This window comes from Phaseolus vulgaris, chromosome 2 (assembly GCF_051622355.1).
Source record: "Phaseolus vulgaris cultivar YP4 chromosome 2, ASM5162235v1, whole genome shotgun sequence".
Classification (NCBI taxonomy): Eukaryota; Viridiplantae; Streptophyta; class Magnoliopsida; order Fabales; family Fabaceae; genus Phaseolus; species Phaseolus vulgaris.
In genome coordinates, this window is record NC_143499.1 from 36435825 (window position 1) to 36451954 (window position 16130).

Here is a 16130-nt window from a genome sequence, read left to right on the forward strand (position 1 = left end):
TTTAACATAAGTTATTTTTTTTATATTTTGTTTGATTAAAAGTGAATTTTATTTATAAATTTTATACTAATTAAGTTTTAATTCATAGATTTGAGTCCTGTTTTAGTATTAATTGAGTTCGAATTTTGTATTTTGAATTGAATATCAATTGTTTTTATTAATTATTTGAAATTTTATTTTTTAATTGAATTGTTTATTTTTTCTATTAGTTTAATTTTATTTATTTTATTTTATTATCTTATTTATGTATTTATTTTTACGTGTTTAGCAATATAAAATTTTGTGATTAATATAAAAAAATAAATTACTTTTATTATTTTTAAGAAAAAAATTGTTTATAGGTTTTTTTATCATTTCTAAGTAATGACATGATCACTTTTGTTATTAACATATTTTCAAGAAAAACATTAATAAATTTATATTCATTATAAAAATTCATATTTATTAATATCTTATCTTAAGATAATTAAAATGATGATAGGTTAAGATGTTAGTTTAACAGAAAAATTAAATAGCATATACTTAATTCAAAATATAAAAATTTAAAGTATTTTATATAAAAAAATATTAATAGAGAGCTTCCGTGAGTTAAATTTATGATGCACTTAAAATTGAATTAAATCTAAATTTTATAATAAAAAAACGATTTGTTATTGAAAGATTAAAATAATAACTATAATTGTGGGACTCCACTGGTGGGGTGGGTGGGAGGTAGGTGAGTGAATGGTGGCGGTAGGTGTTTTAATAGACAGGATTTATCGCGGACACGTTTTTTTAATGCAGCTTACCATTTATTTAATTTATAGGAAATTTAAAAAAGTTGGCTAACTTTATTAATATTAAATTTGGGTCAAATTCTTCTCTTTTTTTTAGTTCTTTATTTTGAGTAATATATTTATTTCATTTAAAAGGTTTTGATGATTTTTGTTTCAATACCGTAGCAAAATATTATATGGTCTTTCTATAATACATTTACTTTTGTTTAAGTTCTAATCGTTTTTATGAAGTGAAGAAGTTAGTGATAAAATATATCATTAAATCGTTAAAGAAAATATATAAAATTTATACCACAAACTAATATATGTTATAATCAATAAAAAAAAAATGTGATAATATTACTCCTTGATGTTAGTGTAATGTTGTGGGTTGCCTTAAGGGTGAATATGTTATATGTTTACTTCTTATTTCTCTATACACGAACTAAAAAGATGAATTTAGGTATAATTTCAGTTGTAAGAAAATGTTTTAGTTTTAATTAAGACTTTTTACCATAAAGCTCATTGAGATAAAATTCATCATAAAAAATTTAACTATGATTAGACATAGTAAAATATTGTTAAAGTTAACTTTCCTCCCATCGTCACTTAATTAAAACAATTTTTATTAAATAGTTGATATACCAAAATGTGGTGTACTAAAATTACTCAAATTTTAGTAATGATATCATAAAAAACTTTTCTACTAAAAATCATAATCGTAAAAACATGTTGAAAAACAAATTATTTTCACTTTAATTTTAATTTAATGATTCACATAAAAAATGATAATTGTAAACGAAAAAATAAAATTATTTTCACTTTACTTTAATAATTCACGTAAAAATATTTACATACATATTTATCAGTTCACTTGATGAAACTGATTAAACCTCAAATAAAAATAAATTTGTTGAATTTTGAAAATGAGAGGCTTGATGTTAATGAGGTATGAGTAAAATGTGAATGTAGTTTTACCTCCTAATGACGTTCTAACATTTAATTAAGTGAAAAAAATATAAAAAATATAAAAAATATAATGTCTTCTATTTCAATATAATTATTAAGTGTTTTTACTATAAACTATGACGGATTTAGACAAGTTATTAATAAGGTGATTTAAATTTTATGAAGTGGATGGTGGATTCTAATGAGAAAAAAAAGTATACATCAACGAGGTACGAGTGACACATTAAATAAAAGCTAATTTTAATAATTACAAATAATTAGTTATTATATTAATTAAATTAGATATTAGTTTAGAGATTAATTATTAATATTTAGTTTTTATTAATAATAAATAATTTTTAATTTGTATCTAATTAGCTACTTTATCTACCATTCAATAACAAAGTTTATGAAACATTATGCTTAACTTTGACCTTTTTACAAGTTAAAATTTTTTCAAAAAATCATGAGATAATAAGCCTCGTGTTTGGTCATGTTCATTTAGAATCTATAATGTCTTGGAGCTTCTTCAAATTGTCTCATACCATCATGTACCTCTTTAATGAGGGATTCACCTAAGGAGCTCTTAGGTATACATGGAGATTTATTCCTAAAAATGATATTTTATGCTAAGAGTATCATTTTTTAATCTTTGAGAACACTCTTTGTAAATTATATATTAAATTTATCATTTTCATTATACAATTATTTTTATATATTCAAACCCCACAAGCTTGGTTTCAAGCATAGTGAGTAATGTTTGTCTTCTAGACAATGCATATGTCATTAGGATTGTTTTACCTTTCATGTGTTTAATTATATAATAGAATTTCTCAATGAATTAAATTAATTTTCATGTCTCTTATTAGTTTTCCTTAAATTTTCAAAAAATTTAGGTACTCATGATTACTGTGTATCATAAATTAGGGATAACAAAGTGGGATGAGTCATGTAGGTCGACCCGCGACTCGTTGAGAAAAAAGCGTGACGGATTGCCTAATTCAACCTGCTGGTCCACTTAGATCCATCCCGCATAACTCATAGCTCGTGCGAGCCAAGTGCGGGGCGAGGCGGGCTAGCTCGCATAATGCACATAACTTAAAAATCTAGAAATTTCTTTTTGTACCCCCATATTTTCTTCATGCAGTCTCATGTTCTAAAAAGTTCTAAAATTATTCATCCCAAACTCTACAATCTAGAATAAAAAAAATTATTTTGGATTATGTAATGTGGAATATTGTACCATCCAAAACACAAATTTTAACTTCCAAATTTATAACCCTAGAAGTTTCTAAATTTCACATTCCAAAAATTTTACTCATATCTTATTACGCATGTATAGTGAGAATAATATTTTGAGATCATTTCCATAATTCATCTAAATAAAAAAAAGTATTCAAAATTTATATTTAATAATTTATTTTTAATTAATTTTTAAAATAAAAGTATTTTTTATACGGGCTAGCCTGCATGCTCGCGGGCCAAAACTTATGTAGGACGGGTCAGTAAAATCAACTTGTATATTCTACGTGAGATGCCTATGCGAGGCAAGTTAGCCCGCATTGCCATCCCTATCATAAATTCCTTTGTTAAAACATAGTATTGCCAAGTTTTCAATTTTTTGACAGGGAAGTACGCTTCTTTATCATAAGGTATTTTCTTTAATTTTAATCTAATGCATGCAATAGGATGCTCTTCTTGTAACAACATTAAATTTATGCTCGTGTTACTTACATCACATTCAATTTCAAAACAATTTTGGAAATTGGGTAAAGATAAGTTAGGAGCATGGATTAAAAGATCTTTAAGTTGTTTGAAAACATTATATTTCTCCTCAACCCCATTTAAATCCAACATATTTTTTAATAATTTTAGTAAAAAGAGAAGTAATGACATTAAGGTTTTGTTTGGATTAGAGGTTGTGAGTGAGTGAAAAGTTGAGTGTGTGAGAGAGTGGAAATGTGAAGAAAGTGTGGAGAAAGTTGAGGGTGTTTGGATTGGGAGATGTTAGAATGGATGTGTGAAGAAAGTTTATTGAAAAGTGTGCATAATGTGATAGTTGTATGAATATTTTAATATATTTTGAATAGTGTAAATTATAAGATTACAAATTTACCCTTGTATATAAATAAATAGGAAAATGAAATATTAATTAATTTAAAAAATATTTAAGTTAATTAAAATAATTAGTATTATATTATTTAATTTCTATTATATTATGTTATATATAATAATAAAATATACTTTTTGTCCATGGATGTAAAAAAATAATAAAAAATATTATTAATTTTGTACATAATTTTGATAATTAAAATAATTGTAAGTTTCAATTATAACTTAAAAAATAATATAAAATTGAAATGAATTAAAAATTTGAATATAGAAATGAAATATGATTTCTTAATTTTTAATTTTATTAATTGAAAAAAATTGTATTAGTTAAATTTTTGTTTGTAGATAATTTTAATAACTATCTACATTTATTATTAAAAAATCATATTTTAATGTTTTTAATTATAATAGTAATAAATAATGTTAAATCTAAAAAAAAAACTAAAACCCTAAACATTATAATTTTTTATTTCCATTATGTGACAATTTTATTTTTAAACAAATAATTATATTCTTTATAAACAATTCAATTTTCACAAAATAATAACTTTCTCCATTTATTATTAAAAAATCATATTTCTTCTCTAAATTTTTAAAGCTTATTCTAATTATTACAATATTTTTTATAATGTTTTTAATTATAACAGTAATAAATACGGTTAAATAAAAATAAACCCTAAACATTATCATTTTTTATTTCCATTATGTCTAAATTCTATTTTTTATAAATAATTCAATTTTTACAAAATAATAACTTTCTACGTTTATTATTAAAAAATCTTATTTCTTCTCTAAATTTTTACATCTTATTTCTTCTTTTTTTTTTTATAAAGTTTTCGTGTTAGGCATCACTATGCTACTTGACATCTCAGCTAAGCTGACACCTCAAGTAACAACAATCATCTGCCATCACATGAAAAAAAAAATATTATTAAAAAAAGAAAAAAGAAAGAAAATACAAAAATATGGGGGAACTGGACCAAAATCCATATGTTAACACAAACGATACATAGGTAGATTATACCTATTCATAAAGAATTCTAAGAACAAACTAGCTGAGAGTTTATTATACCAATGAAATGATTCTCTATGAATAAATCCTAAATTAGCCAACTTATCAACACACGCATTCCCTTCACGAAAAATGAGTTATCCTAAACCTGATTGTCTCACAAAAATTAAGACAAGTATTCCATCGATTCTAAAGCATCCACGGAACATTAGTCCTAGCAGTAAACGCAGCACAAACCAAGGCATAATCACATTCAAGCCAGACATTAGTAAGTCCCATTTTTTGAGCTTCCTCCATAGCATGTATAACTCCATAAAACTCAGCAACCAAAGCAGTTTGAACTTCAAGAAACGCTGAAAAAACACCAATAAGTTCTCCCATACTCCCACGAAAAAATACCTCCACAAGTAGCAAGACCAGGATACTCCGTAGCAGCCCCATCAATATTAATTTTGACCCAACCTAGTGAAGGAAATTCCCATCTAATAGGAAGAGGACGAAGAACTTTACCACTACGAGTCTTAATACCGAAAAACTTAATCACGTTGAAGTCCAACATATCATTCTTCATTGAAGCTTTAGACGAATTTCCCACTAGACAAGTTAAATATTTAATTATCAAAATAGCCTTAGAAACCCCAATCTTATCCTGAAATTTAGCATAATTCCTCATACGCCATATCATCCATATAGAAAAGGTTATCACCGCAAGCTTAATCAATTTAACCAAAGGACTACCATCACTCTTAATAAAAGAAAGTAGATCATCCTTATTAGAGAAATGAGAAGTAAGAAAAATTTGTCGTACCCAACTCCAAATATGCAATGCGTTAGAACATTCAAAAAATAGATGTTGAATAGATTCCTCTTGCTTTTCACAAAGCGAACACATAGAACATATATGCAAACCCTTATTCTGAATATGTTGATCTGTAGGAAGTCGCCCATGAAAATTTTTCCAGAGTACTAGAGTTTTGGAAGGCGGAATAGATGAAGACCAAATGAATTTACCCCAACCACCTGGAACTCTTGGTTCCAAGAAAAAAGTCCTAGCCGATTTAAGAGTGAAACGACCAGACTCATTTAGAATCCAATTAGGAATATCCTGATCCTCTCTAATCATGATATGATTAAAAAAATGAGGCATCTGCTGTAAAGAGAAGGGAATATTCCAATCACAACCTGTCCAAAATTGAGAGACTGTATCCGGAATGCTAACACCATCAGATAACCCTGCAATATTTGCTAAAGAAGTAGTAGAGCACCATTTATCATTCCAGAAATTAATAAAAGAACCTGTACCAACAGTCCAAGAAGTATAGTCAAGTATGGTAGAATAAAATTGCTTAATTCCAGGCCAGAGAGAGGAAGATCTATAAACCGTTCTAAATTCATATTTTGATTTAAGAACCCTGGCTTTCAAGAGTAAAGACCAAGGTTTGTCGCTATAAGCAAAGTTCCAAGCAAGCTTAAGAAGATATGCATTATTTTCATGATGAAGATTAATGATATTCAAGCCTCCATCCTCAAGAGGTGAACAAATTTTCCCCCAATTAACGGTAGCAATACCTTTTTTCAGAATATCACCAGTCCAAATAAAATTCTGACACCGCTGCTCAACTTGCTTAATAAGTGAAACATGCCACTTATACATATTAAAACTATAAGCTAGAGATCCAGTAATCATTGTATTGACCAGCTGAATTCGACCCATCATGCTAAGAGATTTACCTTTCCAAGATGCTAGCTTCAATTTAACTTTATCAGCCAAAGGTTGAAAAAACCGACACTTTGGAGCACCAACAAAGATAGGCACTCCTAAATAATTGAAAGACAAACAACCATGACTACAGGAAAGAATATTTTGAATTTTGGTGACAAATCTTGGAGAATTATCCATGGTGAAGAAACTACTTTTAGAGTTATTAATATATTGACCAGAAAAATCACCATATATTTTAAGAAAAGAACTCAAATTTCTAAGGGATTTAATATCCCCCCTACAAAAAATAAATATGTCATCAGCATACAAAATATGAGAGGGAGTGAGATAACCTTGCGGACTGGCCATATTTAAAATCTTCTTATCATTCACAAGCTTAGAGAGACCTCTACTAAGAACTTCCTCTGCAAGACAGAAAAGTAAAGGAGACAATGGATCACCTTGTCTTACCCCTCGACTGCAAGGAAAAAAACCCACCAAACTACCACTTATTCTTATAGAAAGCATAGCTGAACAGAGAATTGTACTAATCCAACCGACAAATGAGGGGTGAAAACCAAAGCGTTTTAAAACTAATAATAAAAACTTCCAACTCAGAGTGTCAAAAGCTTTATGAATATCAACTTTGTAAGCCACATTACCTCCTCTAACCTTTTTAGAAAGCATGTTAATAGCTTCAGAAGCAATACCAATGCAATCCTGAATTTGTCTACCCTGCACAAATCCATATTGATTAGGAGAAATGATTCTAGCAGCCACAAGTGCAAGCCTATCCGCCAGTATCTTGGAAATAATCTTAAACTTGAAATTAGCAACATCAATTGGCCTGTAATCTTTAATGGAATAAGCACCCTGAACCTTTGGAATAAGGGATACCACATTACTGTTCATTCTAGGGAGAACCCAATTATGTTTAAAAAACTGTTGAACAGCATTGCAAACATCTGTCCCAATAATTTCCCAGCAAAAATGATAGAAAACACCACCAAAACCATCAGGACCAGGAGCACTATTACCGTTAAGATTAAAAACAACATTTTTAATTTCAGAAAAATCTGGACATTTAATCAACTTCATATTCTCCTTAAAGAAAACCATCGCAGGAATATAAGTACCAATAAAATCTTCCATATTATCAGTATCCAGAACATTAGAAATAGACTCAGCATAAAGATTTTTATAAAAGTGCAAAATATGATCCTCAATGATTTTAGGATCCTCCGTAACCTCATTATCAATCCGTAGACGATGAATCCCACTAGAATTATTTCTCCTTTTGACCACCGCATGGAAAAAAGCAGTATTTCGATCTCCATCCTTGAACCATGACATCCTAGCCCTTTCTTTCCAAAACAAATATTGACAGTGAAGAGCATGATCAAGCTCCTCCTTAGCAATCTTTTCTTGACAGAGAAGTCCGTCACTATCAGACAAACTAGCAGTCTCTAAGCTTTTTTGAATACCAAGAAGGATGCCCTGCTTAAGAAGAACTCCATTATGAACATTACCAAAAGAATTTTTATTCCAGTCTCGGAGCTCAAGTTTCAACCTTTTTAACTTATGTTGCAAGATAAACATGGGACAACCAACAACCTGATTAGCCCAAGAATCATGAATAAGCTTTAGACACGAAGTGTCCTGAAGCCACATCGAAAAGAAACGAAAATTGCTAACCTTCCGCAAAGAATTACTAGCAAGACTAGCAAGAATAGGGGAATGATCAGAACAATTTTTAACAAGAACCTGATAAGTACAAGATTCTCATTCATCCAAACACACTCCATTACATAAAGCCCTATCCAGTCTTCTGTGAATTCTATGCAACCCTCTCCTTCCGTTACACCAAGTATAACAAGATCCAGTAAAAGGCATACAAGAAAGATCATTTGCATTAATCCAGTCCAGGAATTCATTGCAAGAAACCTGATTAGGAGCCACCCCCCTTTTACAGTCATCCGCCGAGAGCACAGCTTTAAAATCTCCCAGAATACACCAAGGCCCTATGAAGAAACTAAGATCCCTCCATAAAAATCGTCTAGACAAGTATGTGTTAGCACCATAAACACCTGCAAAGCTAAAACTTTTATCCTGCAAACGACAAGTTACAGAGATAAATTGATCATTAACCAAGAAATTTTGGACAAGATTAGGAACCGACAAACACCAAAGCTTAGCAACTTTATTAACAATAGGAGACGTAGCCACCAAATGCATATTAACATATTTGAAAAGGACGTCGAAAGCATTAGTGTACGGCATCATGGGTTCAGCAAGAAAAACCAGTTGAGGTTTATGTAGGTTAAGTAAACTAAGCAACATCTCCACAGTTTTGTGGTTTCCCAATCCTCTGACATTCCAAAAAAAAATGAAAAGACCTTCATTGCGACGTTGTAGAGAGAACTGCCTTAGCAGTTTTCCTGGATTTACCAGTCCCCTTAGGTGGTCTCCCTGGTTTTCTTTTAGTGCGAACTGTTTCCTCCCCATTATCACTGTCATCCTCCTCCATGTCATTAGAGTCAGCCCAAAATTTTGAAATAACCTGATTTTCAATATGATCAGAATTAATTCCAACAATGGTAGGCAGAATAGTTGACGCTCCAATAAGAGAATCACCTCCCACATCTGTAGTTTCCAAACCATCAAGAGCAGAAAATTGATTTTGAAGGACCAACGATATTGCTTTAACATCCCCAAGATATTTAGCCTTCCGAGGGGAGGTATGAGGCGACTGAGATAGTACAGTCACAATAGCAAAGACCTCCACATTAGGAACTGGTGCATTAGTATCTGCATGTGATTTAACCCTCCGAGGAGAGGTAGTACGCAACGGAGATGGTACAATCACAGGAACAGATACCTCCACATGATGATCATCAATAAAAGTTGTTAGAATTTGACTCTGAGTCCTTAACTTGCATAACAACAAGTGAATCCAAAGTGGGAGTGGACAACCCCTGCTTGGGTGAGGACTTATCATGATCTGAAGCATCCTCAAGAGGAGGCATATCTGCAAAATCATCTTCCACTCCACCTGTTTCATCAACTTTCAACTTATCAATGAGGCCTTCCACGAGTTTTGTCTCCGGATCTTTTTTTCTATATTCTTTACGTTGTTTAGGAATCACGGTCCTCCCTTTGTCCCGTTCATCAGAAGATGCCTTCTGAGAAGGTTTATGTTGAGGCCCAGAACACGACCCTGGTCATGGATCGCCCGACACTGAGCAAGCTCGTGCCCAATCATCTTACAATGAGAGCAAAATGGAGGGAGCCATTCATATTCCACACCAGCTACAAAAGCAAAGTCTGGACGTTCAACTAAAAGTTGATCAGAGAGATGGGACAGTAGATCAATATCCACCAACACTCTAGCAAACATACCCCTATTCTTTCTCATAGTATGCTCATCCAAAGACAAAGGAGTACCAAGGCCTCTAACGATGGAATATATTGTCTTTGGTTTCCAATACTCCAAAGGCAAATGGTAGATTCTAACCCATGTTTGAGCTTTGGTACTCTTCATGGTAGCTGGGACAAAGTCTTTTGTCCAGGCAAACAATCTCAATAAACCAGGAGATAACTTCAGCGAACCCATCCCAAGGGCCCATCGCATGTCTTCTATAGAAGCGAACTCAAACTCATAGAAACCTTTTTCAAGAGGAATTGCTTTCCATGGTCCAAGAGCTTTCCACACCGGCTGCAACTTTTTAGTTAAATCTAGGTGTGTGAGAGGTTTATCCCCCTTAGATAGAATAACCCGACCATGGAGATGGGTTTTGCAATCCTCAAGACCAGCCAAGTAATCTACCTCATCAATTCGGACAACAATCATGTCACCCTTAATACAAGGGGTAGGTAGCTGGGACAAAGGAATGTCACATGTATTTCCCAAAGCCTAAGCAAAAGTCTTCCTTTGACCGGACATAGAGTATACTTTATTATCAGGATATACTTTTCGATCCATCAAACAAGTCCATGGAATGAGGAAACCCGCAGAGCCCTCCGCCATTTTAAAAGGCTAACAAGTTGCCGCCAAAAACTTCCGCAAGACACACGAAATAGCGATCGCACCGCACCACCACGTGAGCCACCACCTCTGCAGTCACCGCCGTCGACCGCGCCGGACCTGTAGTAGAAAACCCTAAAACCCCCAAATCTTAAAATGGGGGTGATCCTATTTGAGGGAAGGATTTGGTTTTCACCGCCTACGGTCTATTTTGATCAGAAGAGAAAGAGGAAGAAGAATCAATGCAGTGAAGAACGCGGAGGGGAATTGGAATTGGAGAGCGAAGTAGCGGCTCCGCGCGGCATTGAGCGAAGCGAAAACGAAACCCTCAAAAAGAATTCCAAAAGGTTTATGATTGGGGTGAAAAAAATGAGTTTTTTACAACTTATTTCTAATTACATTTTTTATAATGTTTTTAATTATAACAGTAATAAATAATGTTAAATCTAAAAAAACTAAAACCCTAAACATTATAATTTTTTATTTCCATTCTGTGACAATTTTATTTTTAAATAAATAATTATATTCTTTATAAACAATTCAATTTTCACAAAATAATAACTTTCTACATTTATTATTAAAAAATCATATTTCTTCTATCAATTTTTAAAGCTTATTCTAATTACTACAATATTTTTTATAATTTTTTAATTATAACAGTAATAAATACCATTTTCTAACAGTGTAAAGTTCAGTGCAAATTGCATGCCATTTTGTCGTGTTGCATGAGAGGCACATACGTGGAAGAAGAAGTGAAAAAGATAAGGTTACATTCGTAACTACCAACATCTGACGTGGCTTTCTTTCCACACTTTCTCCTTTTCTCTTCATTCCTCAGAATCATCACTTCCCCTCTACTTTCTCACCATCTTCTCTCTCACTCACATCCACCTATAGAACCAAACGGGGGTGGCACTGCGACATCCGTCGTCGACTACAGTCCACCCCCAGAACCAAACATTGCATAAGTCTTTTACAAACCTTTTACTAAAGCTCATCAATCCATGAAAACTTTTTTCTTTCGTGAGTGTGGTTAGATTTGGTTATTCTCTTATAGTTTTAGTATTTGCTTAATCCATATAAACTCTTTTGAAACTCAATAAATTCTAAGAATAATATTATTCATGTAAAAGGAACATTTTGTTCATGTTTTCATACAAACATTCTTTTTATGGGTTTCCAAAACATACCTAAGATGACTAAGATGTTCATTTCTTAATAAGAAATATAATAATATACAATAAATGTAACAACCTAGAGAGGATATGGACATAAAACATATAATAGCATATATTGATAATGAAATTTATGATAAGGAGACACTTATACAATATGAGTAAGTGTCACACATTGATGTCACTGAGTTAAACGATATAAACAAACTGAAACATACTATTATAAATAAAGCACTTTATAGAATTGGCCCAGAGATTATACATATATTCAAAATAAACAATAAATTATGTCACTTTGAAATAAAATCACACCATTTTTTTCACAATATATTTCATAACTTAGTGTTTCAAAATGAATAAAGAAATTATATATCAAATGTAAATAAATAACTAAAATTTAACTCATCAAAGAGTAAAGTATTATTGTCTCTTAAAAAATCTCTTTAATTTTTTTGTTTTTGTCCTGTTTATTAGTGTTGAGGTCAAACATTTTTAGAAGTGTCCATTTTATCTTTGTCGTGAATTCTCAGTATTTATACCAACTAGGGAATTCAAACCTAAGAGGTTTTCATATCCTCTAAGATTCATTTAGTGATGAAGATTTGAATATATTTTGAGTGATATATTTCCAACAAACATATTTTACCATTTCTTTTCTCAAACAACTCACCAAAATAGACCACATTTTAAACTTTAGCTTACTAAAAACTATGTTTGAAATTAAATGGAATTATATCTGTCAATAACTCTCATAAAAACTAATGTCTCTATGTAAAAGAATTATATTTAAAAAAAATAAAGATTTTAGAAGTTACTCAAAATGAACGTCTTTGTATAAAAGCGTTAAAAGATGAATATGTCTTTGTATCAGATCATGACAGGCGCAAATGTTTCGTCTAATGATGATAAACGTAATGTTTCGTCTTATGATGATTGATGTAATTCTTCACTTGATGATGATAGAGTAATGTTTCATCTAATGATGATAAATGCAATGTTTCTCCTAATGACAAGAGTCACAAAGCACCTCGCATACATAACTTCATATGATAAACTTATGCTTGTATAGATGATAAAGAGACGTGCGTGATCTTAAGCATTTTCATGGTGCAATTCTAATATTATAAATTCTTATTCAACATTATAGAGATTATTCATCTAATCAATCTTACAACAAAATCTCATAAACATTTGTCTACATCAAATATCTTTTGAAGAATGCACCAATACTACTCCATACCAACAACATTTATGAAAATATGGAATGTCAGTTATGCATATACCATCAGCCTTGTACAATCTACCTTTTAATCTAGTTTGGATAAAACATATTTGACCTAGGTTTGATAAGTTATGCCAAGTATTAGGTTGTTGTTTGAAGAAGATATATGAAATTAATGCTACATGAAAAACATGTAATGCATATTTACGATGAACATGGACAAACATAACATGAAGAAGAAGACATTCTCTATCACACAAATGCTAGAAAGAATTTGCTATGACTCTTTCAGAAAAATCTATATATAAAAGATGTCTTCAAAGAAGAAAGGTTATGAATCTACAAATTGATGAACTTATAATTTATGTATAGAGTTGAAATCTATGTATAATCTATGAACTTGATATTTTAAAAAAATTATTGAACAAAATAAAAAAGATATTTTTTATTACTAAAATGTTTTTTTTTCTAAATTTTCAATTTAACTTTTAAAATATATTTTATATTTATATTTTCTAAATCAATTCTAGTATATTGTTTCAACATTTTATTATTATTATTATTATTCAAACAAAATTGGGTGTTGACACATATGGAGAAGTAACATTAAGCAATTTACACTTCAATCTAGGATGCTTTAATTAATGTGATATCTCCAAAGAAATAGCATTGAGATGATTAATACCTCATCTTAGGACATTTGAGTCAATATGACCCCTATCGAGAATAAATACCAAAATGATTTACACATGGGACTAGGATGCTTCGTTGAAACTTGGTCCCTCTAAAAAAAAGTAGTACTACAATTAATACATTGGTTCATAATGCTAAAGTGACCCAAAGTGACTCAAATGAATAAAAAAAAGTTATTATAAAACAATTTACCTTATAAAATGCATGCGACACTTGTTAAAACAATTAAAAATAAAGAACTTTACACATAAACATAAAAAAGAAGCATGAACAAATTACTATCATTTCAAAAGTTATAGTGAAGTTATTAATGACTTAAATTGCATTACCACGAGCTATGCAACACCAAAAACTGAGTGAGAACAACCTACTCCAAGTTCATTGCAATGTCCCATTGTCATTGCTATGATTGTTACCTCCATTAAGAGGTGTCAATGGTCAATTGAGATTGTTCACCTCATCTGACATCTCCACCATCATAAGGTTTTTCCAACATCAAAGTTTCATTCATCATTGTGATGATTCTTGATCTTTTCCCGCACACTTGTTTAGCATGATGAGAGAGAAAAAGTCATGTTAGTCAAACTCTACTTGAGACCTTAAATCTCGAGAAATCATTGTTTCTCATTCTCCTTGAACAATAAGCAACTTTCTTCCAGCTTAGCCTTGTCAATCATCATTTAAGTATTCCTTGGATCTTGCTCTTTATTTTTTCTTCCAAAGAGTGTTTTGGCATTTAAGGCCTTCTTTAACGAGTTGTTTGACTCACTCAACCAACTCTTTCTTCAACTTATTTACCTTAGTAGAGGTGCCACCTTTTATTAGCTCGATCTACATCCTCTTACCCATAAATATGAAGTGAGCATACAACTCCATAAAAGCATCAAAACAATTCCTTTGAAGAGGGCAACTGATACATCTTCCTATAGGCAACACTTAAACTAAAACTCAATTTTTTTGATAATTGGAGACCTCAATCGAGAAAACCATGAGCTAAGGTACTCATTGTGATCTCATGCGCTCAATGGAACCACTTAGGAGATCGTGTCGAGGAGGATTTCTTGGTGAGATATTTTCAAGAAGACTTATTCTTTTGGTGGTGTTTCCTCTTTGAATCTTGAGGCTGATGAAGATCGACAACCATATCCTCCTATGTCGAGGGACGCTTTCTGCTGTCATTTTTCCTTTGTCAACAGTGGTGGCCTAACACTTCAAATGAAACTCCTTGAAGTAATTCTTGCCCAAAGGGTTATCGAATGCCATTAAATCTTAAATAAATAAAAACTCAACCAAGTTAAAATAAAATAAAAACATAATATTGTAAAATAGAGACATAAGGTGACAAATATGCACTAAGGAATTCCTAGTTAGGGAGTTTTCGATAAAGTTGATCTAGGACTGATAGTGTCATCAGATCCTTTTTGGTCATCAACGACCTTGACCAAATATGATAGCTTACAAGGTTCTTAATCTAATAGAAAAGGAAACTTGAGTTTGTCACAATCATAAAAATAGGATCAACCTCCTTTCTCCATTAAAACCTTGAAAAAGTCCCTCATAAAATTCTTGTAAGAAGATGTCAATGGGATAAGAAGCTAAGTTCCAAGTTAACCAATTAATAACAACCACCATACTTGGTCTCCTAGCCTAGTACTATAAAAAAAAAACTAAAAAAAAAACTAAAGGAAATAAAACATGGATGCCTATTATTAGACAAGAATAAAAATAAAAATACTCATCACCTAACCCCACCCAACCATGACACATATTGTCATTTGTCTGATAGTGATAAAATGTTATGATATTGTCAGGACCATAAACCTTTATAATGTCCACACTTTGAATAAAGAACTATATTTAGAAAAGTACACATGAACCCATGGTCCGCCCTATTCTAACCTTCCTTTCAAGGTGGGTCATTCTTGACTTACTCCTCAACCTCCTTCGTAACCAAAATTTATACCAGTTGATTAACCTTATTACCATTGGATCTCGTCCAACTAGAAGTCTTTTGGTGGGGCTCATAAATGTCACACATACTCAAAGAATTATCCAAGTCATACTTAGACATTCAAGGTGGGTCATTCTTGACTTACTCCTCAACCTCCTTCATAATCAAAATTTATACCAGTTGATTAACCTTATTACCATTGGATCTCGTCCAACTAGAAGTCTTTTGGTGGGACTCATAAATGTCACACATACTCAAAGAATTATCCAAGTCATACTTAGACATTGTGACAGGACCAACAAAATCAAGAAAATCTAGCATCTTGACAATGTGAATAACACCACATGACTGATAAGGCCAAGAAAAAACAATTAAATTGAGACCTTCTCGAATTAAAGTAAACATTATTAATTTAATCAATTACGTAATAACACACCTTTAAATTAATTTTCATGCAAAAAAAACAACTAAATCAAGATTAAGAACAACATGTACTCATATTCAAATACACATGCACGTCAGCGATGAGTTAACAT

At 31.3% G+C, this 16130-nt stretch overlaps 1 protein-coding gene across 1 annotated transcript; it reads right to left on the reverse strand.

Moving 5' to 3' along the window:
- Positions 1–9671: 9671 nt before the first annotated feature.
- Positions 9672–10379, reverse strand: LOC137809404 (uncharacterized). Its single transcript, XM_068610523.2, has one exon. It carries the CDS (start codon positions 10377–10379, stop codon positions 9672–9674), a length of 708 nt encoding a protein of 235 aa, XP_068466624.2.
- Positions 10380–16130: the final 5751 nt, after the last annotated feature.

Bases quoted from the DNA above. Each gene is read 5' to 3' on its own strand.
- LOC137809404 (XM_068610523.2), bottom strand. From the start codon at position 10,379: ATGATTGTTGTCCGAATTGATGAGGTAGATTACTTGGCTGGTCTTGAG.